Source organism: Cyclopterus lumpus, chromosome 4 (genome assembly GCF_009769545.1).
Source record: "Cyclopterus lumpus isolate fCycLum1 chromosome 4, fCycLum1.pri, whole genome shotgun sequence".
Lineage (NCBI taxonomy): Eukaryota > Metazoa > Chordata > Actinopteri > Perciformes > Cyclopteridae > Cyclopterus > Cyclopterus lumpus.
Window position 1 is genome coordinate 23,389,458 of NC_046969.1, and position 7,500 is coordinate 23,396,957.

Here is a 7,500-nt window from a genome sequence, read left to right on the forward strand (position 1 = left end):
TGCATGCAAAGTGGTCGCTTTAAAATGAGTTGCCGAGCACATTAAAAAAAAAAAACATTGAAATTACTTCAAATGCGGAATATGTAATCCTCCATGAATTATAAATGTCATAGTGCATCAAGCGCGGGGGACTTTGCTTATTAATTTAGTGGCTGAGACTCTTTTAAACTCACAGAGTAGCACCGACTAATTTCGGAGAATTTTTTTTTGGACGTCTACATTTTAAAACAAAGCTGTTAATAATTTTCTTTTTTAAATCGCAAATGTGATTGTCAAGTATGTCACTCACAGCTATTATTTTTAAGATGTTGGACTCGCGGTGAACTTGACTCTAATCCGCATGCTGCCAGTTGCTATGACGATGTCTTGGTTTAGTTGGCGCCACACCAACGTGCTCCCACTCGGTGCTCCCAGTTCAGCGCCCCGGCAGTTTCTGCTGCGCTTCCTTCTCACAAAGTTTATGTACAACGAATGAGCAACACAATGGTGTCTGATGAAAGTATCGCAGTATTAATATTCCACGACCTGGGGGTCTGATCCTACATATGGTCTCCGTGACGTCACCCAAAGGTGTTCCCCCTGTAGAGTCTCGGAGCCAAAGACTCTGTCAAGTCTTCCTCGTCAAACATCATCAGTTAACAGTAAACAATCATCTTTCCTCGTCTCACCCGTCTCTCCTGATTGAAATCTTGCAGGTATTAATGGAACAAGAAGGAGCAGCAGAGAGTTACAGGAGGAGCTGCTCAGCGAAGGGAAGCGGATACTTTCATTCTCACTGTTTGCAGACTCGGTGCAGCAACATGGTTGCACACAGGATGATGGAAAAGAAACTCAACAAACTACTGGCTGACTTCTTTTATCCAAACATAAATAGTTTGGTTTGGTGCTTGTATATATTTTGGATTATTGTTTTCACCGCCGTGCGCCTGGAGTTGTTCTGTACTGTTGTTACTGTAAAGGTCTTTGTAATCTGTGTTTGATATAAATAAAGCATTACTTACATACTCATATTCCATTTCTGCCACATTGGCCCTTCGAGTGAGACCTCTCTTAAATAGTTTGCTCTGTACTCTTATGACCAAATATCTTCAAAACTGGTGACATTCCCATCAGCCTCCGCTGAACTGTGTGTTTGGTGCCAATTAGCACATGTTAGCACAATTAGCACATGTTAGCATGTGAAATGAGGAAATGAGTAAACAGAACATGTGCTGAACATATGAATGTTAGCATGCTAACAGGAAATGAGTAAACAGGACATGTGCTGAACATATGAATGTTAGCATGCTAACAGGAAATGAGTAAACAGGACATGTGCTGTACATATGAATGTTAGCATGCTAACAGGAAATGAGTAAACAGGACATGTGCTGAACATATGAATGTTAGCATGCTAACAGGAAATGAGTAAACAAGACATGTGCTGAACATATGAATGTTAGCATGCTAACAGGAAATGAGTAAACAGGACATGTGCTGAACATATGAATGTTAGCATGCTAACAGGAAATGAGTAAACAGGACATGTGCTGAACCTATGAATGTTAGCATGCTAACAGGAAATGACTAAACAGGACATGTGCTGAACATATGAATGTTAGCATGCTAACAGGAAATGAGTAAACAGGACATGTGCTGTACATATGAATGTTAGCATGCTAACAGGAAATGAGTAAACAGGACATGTGCTGTACATATGAATGTTAGCATGCTAACAGGAAATGAGTAAACAGGACATCTGCTGAACATTTGAATGTCAGCTCAGAGCTTTTACAGCAGTGTGGGAGTACTAGTACACCAAGGGGCCCTTTGGGGTATTGCAGGGTTTTTTGAGACTTAAAATATATATCGTACAATAATGAAACTATAACTACTGCAAAGTGCTCTGGATAAAAGCACTGTATGAATGCCGTCCACGTCCATTAAACCCATCAGTCCATTGAGGTTGTATCCTGTATGAAGTGCATTTGCTATATTTCTATTTAATCTATTTTAATTTTCCTTTTAGTCCTCTCCTCTTCACATAGGGGAGGGAAAAAAACGCACCCAAACACAACAATTTAAAGACTTTTTATTTACTCCTTCTCTCAAGTACATTCATCCATTCTGTCATGGCACACACACTCTGCAATACCATATATATATATATAAATATATATATATATATATGTGCATTTGGTGGCCCAGGTAGCTTAGAAGATTATCAATTATTGTAGCTTTGCATTTCTGCTTCTTCAGCCTCAGCAACTACACTCTCAGCCAAGCAACACATGCTCGCTTTAGTCTAAGCTAAGAAGCTACCGTAGAATAGAGCTCTATGTCTTTAAAGTGCAAATATTTTAGAGCTAGTGCAATATTGACTACTTGTTCAGCTGTAATGGTGAGATTGCCATGTCTTAGTTAATGAGAAAAAAAATGACTCGCATTGTGCCAGAGGGCTGCCAACCGAGCAGATTATCCCGTCTCACCTGCAGAGGAATGTTTTCGCCCTGGCACTGTGTTTCTGGCTCAGACTGGAGCTCAGGAGCCAACATATGATCCACACACACACACACACACACACACACACACACACACACACACAGGCGCGTGAGTAAGGATATTCACATCAGACTCTCTGATCTGATGTGGGCTCGTGGTGATGATACAAGCTGCTGTTTAACCTCGCGCTCGCTCCTGAAGACGACCGACTGGAGATAATAAAGACGACGGCCTTCAAAAGCTTTGAAAGCGATGAATGGAGTCGTCTGCTATACGGGCGGACAACTGTCAAATCTTAAATGGCACCCCCCACCCCGTCCCTGCAACACCACACACACACTTTAAATCACCGCGGTATCGTTCACAGGGAGGCCGTTGCCGCCCTTCCTCCCTGTCGGAATACCCGCGGGATTTTTCGTCGTTCCGGCGGCGCCCGCCGTTTCGTCCTCGTTCCCGCGGAAACAGTAGACGCCGTAGAGGCGGAATTTCTTATCAGGGAAGCCCAGGTGCCGGACGCCCGGCTGGGATCCCCCGCAGCGAGAGCGGGGGTTGACGACGGGGTAACGGATGCTGCCGGTCCTGCAGCCAAGCCGGCCTCGCAGCGGTCCAGGAGCTGGAACTTCCACGCGGCGTACAGCTGACCCACTTTGGCCACCGCCGAGCCGTCTCGAAGGCAGGCCTTCGAGGCCTCGGCGTGGTTCACCTTCTTGAAGCGTTTGAGGAAGTAGACTCGGCCTGAGGGGGGTAGAGAGAGGGGTGTTTGTTGTAACAACGACTGATAAAGGTGGAGGAAAACAGAGCGAGTGCATTGTTCGCGAGGGAGTGAGACCCCCCCCCCCCTCGGAGCCGAGCCGAGCCCTGAGGGGTGATATTCACAGTTTTCCTCCGGCTTCGCCGTCCGACTGTGTTCAGAATATCAAATCGTTTCCAACAACCGTCCGGTGCGGCTTCTGAAAAAAAAACAATACTCCCTCTCTCTCTCTCTCTCTCCCTCTACTCTCTAACTCAAAATTACTCTTAAAAAACGCTCCTATTTCTATTGTTTTTGCTTTCATCTCACCTCTGGGGGAAGACTTTTTTTCGCCGGTGTTTTCCTCCGATTGGCTGAATTGTTTCAACTGATCTTAATCGCGAAGTCAAGAAACTAACCGAGAATAAAGAGGTTGGCGGTTTCACAGCAACCGCTGCTATCGGGAAAAAAAAAAAATCTCATCCACAACCTCAAGGTTGCACTTGGCCGAGCTATTGATTTTATGCTCGCTTATATGACTGCTGGCTATTAGAGAGGCAGAATATTGTCTCGTATTTCCCTTGGGGTGTGTGTGTGTGTGTGGGGGGGGGGCTACGCTCAGTAAATACCTTCCAGCTGGACCGAGCAACCGCGTCGGCCACGACCGCTGCTGAAACCTCGAGCCCCGCAACAGATTGTCCACGATAATTAACACACAGGGGAAAGCCCGTGAGCGACCGTTTAAGGTTGGTTTTTTTTTGGGGGGGGGGGATACTCCTTTTTTTATACGCTCTCCAAAGGAAAAGCACTGTTTTTGTTTCCAGTTTAGACGCTCCCCGAAATTGTTTATGATTCACAGAAGAGCCTTGTCTTTTATCTAGATGATACAAAAATGTTTTTAATATATATATATATATATATATATCTATATATATATATATATATCTTTTTTTAAGAATACATGAGAAGTTTTCAAATTCTCTTTCAAGCTTCAAAGAGAATCTGGCAGTATTGAATTCATGTTTTTTTCTTCTTCTCCAACTGAACGTATTAAACCAACGGTGTACTGTATGGTTCTCTAATTGGGCAATGTTTAAAAGAAAGTCGCTGGAGAGCTTTTTGGGAAATATTTGCTTTCTTGCCGAGAGCTGTATTCTCTCTAATGTCCAGCAGGGGGCGACTCCTCTCAATTGATGTATTATACAGTACATTGATGTATTAAACAGTACATTGATGACTCAGTAAACATGAGTTTATGGTCTCAATTGCTACGTTCAAGTCTTCTTCACTACAGCGTGATGTTGAATAAGTAAATAAAGCAGGATATCCTTCGGTGCGTGGCTTATTTGTGATTGACAGGTCGCTTTCAGACCAGAGACGTATGTATATATATATATATATATATATATATATATATATATATATATATATATATATATATATATATACGGCTTCTCTACGTCAATCCTCCGCAATGCAAATATGATAAATTCGGTTCAAAAATCCAAGATGGCGACGGCCAAAACGGCGACCTCATGGCTTCAAAACAGCAGTCCACAAGACGTCATGACGACCACGGTTTCAGACTATGATTGCAAACGTAAATCAACCCGATTCCAGACAATATGATTGGTTGGTGCAAAAGCTCAGGGAAAATCTACCTCGTTCAGGTAGTAAAGTGTGGCGCTTTTTTGGTTGCGTAATATATACGTTTGTGTGTGAAATTATATTTTGACAAACAAATTAATTGCGCGTAAAAATCTTACTCTTGGGAAATTTATACAAATGAAAAAGCAAATAAATGTGTATTTCTCAAAAAAACATACTATTCCTTTTTTTTAGAATCAACAGTTCAACATTATTATATATATATTATTATATTATATTATTATAATTTAAATGCACTATGATCCTTTCAAAATAAATGTATTTTATTAATTATTGATAATAATAATAAGTTTGTCTGAGCTTATGAAACCTGGAGGGGTTGTGACCGACACACTGGCAGACTGTGGAGATGTGACGTAAATCAAAGAACTGGGAGATGAAAGCCGACGCTTGGCACCCAGAGGACACCGTGGACCCCCCCCAGGACCCGGATCCACGCGGCCTGATCTAAATCCAACATCACCCGAGGCCAGAGAGATCACAGGCGGAGGTCACAGACGGGGGGGGGGGACGACTCCCCAATGGTTGCAACACTCACGATGTTTACCGAACGACGACCGTCCGGCTGCACTTTGTCACGTTCTCATCGGACACCGTGCGATGATCTTCAGACACGCACACGACGATGTCCACCAACCCACGTGACCCCTCTCTCTCTCTCTCTCTCTCCCTCTCCCTCTCTCTCTCTCGCTCACCGTTGGGCTTGGACGTGAAGCAGAAGGCGTCGTAGCGCTCATCCTCCTTGTGCCTGTAGCCATAGTTACGGACGCCGGCGGGGTTGTCCTTGCGGCCGCACTGGTCTCTGGGATGAGCGATAGGGTACTGGACTGAGCCGTCCTCCAGCCAGCCAGCGTTGCACCAGTCCAGTCCCTCCAGCCAGGCCTGTGGAGGGAGATAGTGTACATCAGTGGGTCACACCGAAGGATTAAATACATTATCAAGAGGTTTATCTCCTCGGACATAACTCTCATTACTCTGGACTTTAATGCATATTTTAAATAGGAGGATGGGCCTGCGGTAAAATATCTGGACTGCGCTATGCATATTCTTAGTATTAAAACTTACTGCTGCTCTAAAGCAGTTTATGACTGAGGGCTGTAGCCAGTAAGTACATTATTACAACTTAAAATGAATGTGCTATGGAAGGCGTGATTAACAGGAAATAGATATGATAAATCTTTGTCAGTGATCTGATCCTCTCATCACAACACAGACATTTGTACCACAGGCGGCAACTTCTGGTTCTGAAAAATGAAGCTAATGTTTAAGTGCCTTTAACTTGCATTCTCTCTCCTGACCACCAGGGGGCGACTCCTCTGGTTGTATAGAAGTCTATATAAATGACTCTACTTCTCTTGATTTATTCCCTCAGTAAACATTGTAAACATGAGTTTTTGGTCTCAATCTCTAGTTTCAAGTCTTCTTCAATACAGCGTGATGTTCATTTAGTAAATGATGGTCCTATTTAGAGACAAACAGACCATAAAACAGGGCATGCTTTGGGGCGGGGCTATGTTGTGATTGACAGGTCGCTACGACAGTGTTGTCCGGTCCGGGCGTTATCCGTGTATCCGTCTTAGAACTTTAACCCTTTCGTGAAAGTGAATCAACATTTTGGTCGGTTGTTCAGATACCAATTTTCTTTCTGTAGCTCCACCCACATCCGGGTTACTAAAAAATTAAAGACGTTTTTCGAGGAACGGCGGTCCGCAAACCAGCGTCATGGTGACCAATTCCACTGGCAATGAACCCACCTTGTGCAGTTGAGCGTGAGAGGCCAGAATGGCATCCTGCCGTTTGCAGGCGTCCTCCCCCTGATGGTAGTTGAGCTTGTAGCGCCCCTCCCCGGGGGTAGTAGGGGAACACCACTCCTAGCGACGACAGTTGGGGGGTGGGGGGGGAGAGCATTTTAAAACGTTATAAATTGTCAGAGTTTCAACTAAACCTCTTCCCAGTCGCCTCTTTAATTCCTGACCTTCCAGGTCGAGGTTGACGAACCCCGCGTCGTCCTCCATGTCGTCCGTGACTTCGCACTCGAAGCGCCCGTAGTCCTCCAGCGTGACGTTCTGGATGACCACCGAGGCGTCTCCCGGTCCCGCCTGCTCCAAAGACACGCGACCTTTATACGAGCCAAACACGCGCTGCTGCCTGGAGACATTTTGGACGTGAAATGCATTTTTTTGCAGTGAGAAAATGGAAAGGTGGGATTTCATGTGGCAGCCTTTACTGTATGCTAAGCATCTAAAGTATTTTAACAGATTAAAACAAACGTGCAAAGTTTTTTTTTACCTTCCGAGTGCCACGAAGACGTCCTCAAACTGCAGCGCATCGGTGACTTTGGTCCATTTGATCCGAATGCGATCCGGGTCGGTGTTCTCCGGCTCGTGGTGGAACCGGCAGGGCAGAGTGATGGAGCCGCCCCGGTGCGTCACCACTTTGCCGGGAGCCGTCTGCACAATCACCGCTCCGGTGTCGTCCTCTGTGGGAAGAGAAATACTGCATTTATTGACTATTTTTTTGTATAGTGTGTTTTTTTTTTTTTTAATCGTCTGCTCCAGGAGATCATGTATTCGGTCGCGCGTGTGTGTGTGTGTGTGTGTGTGTGTGTGTGTGTGTGAGTG

At 44.6% G+C, this 7,500-nt stretch overlaps 1 protein-coding gene across 1 annotated transcript in view; it reads right to left on the minus strand.

Annotated features, from left to right (window-relative positions):
* Window positions 1-2,822: 2,822 nt before the first annotated feature.
* hapln4 (hyaluronan and proteoglycan link protein 4) overlaps window positions 2,823-7,500 on the minus strand; it is an 8,040-nt gene continuing 3,362 nt past the window's right edge. The window contains 7 exon segments of the mRNA XM_034530444.1: window positions 2,823-3,068; window positions 3,071-3,216; window positions 5,575-5,761; window positions 6,634-6,723; window positions 6,725-6,750; window positions 6,855-7,027; window positions 7,169-7,358. Coding sequence (XP_034386335.1) covers window positions 2,823-3,068; window positions 3,071-3,216; window positions 5,575-5,761; window positions 6,634-6,723; window positions 6,725-6,750; window positions 6,855-7,027; window positions 7,169-7,358 — 1,058 coding nt within the window.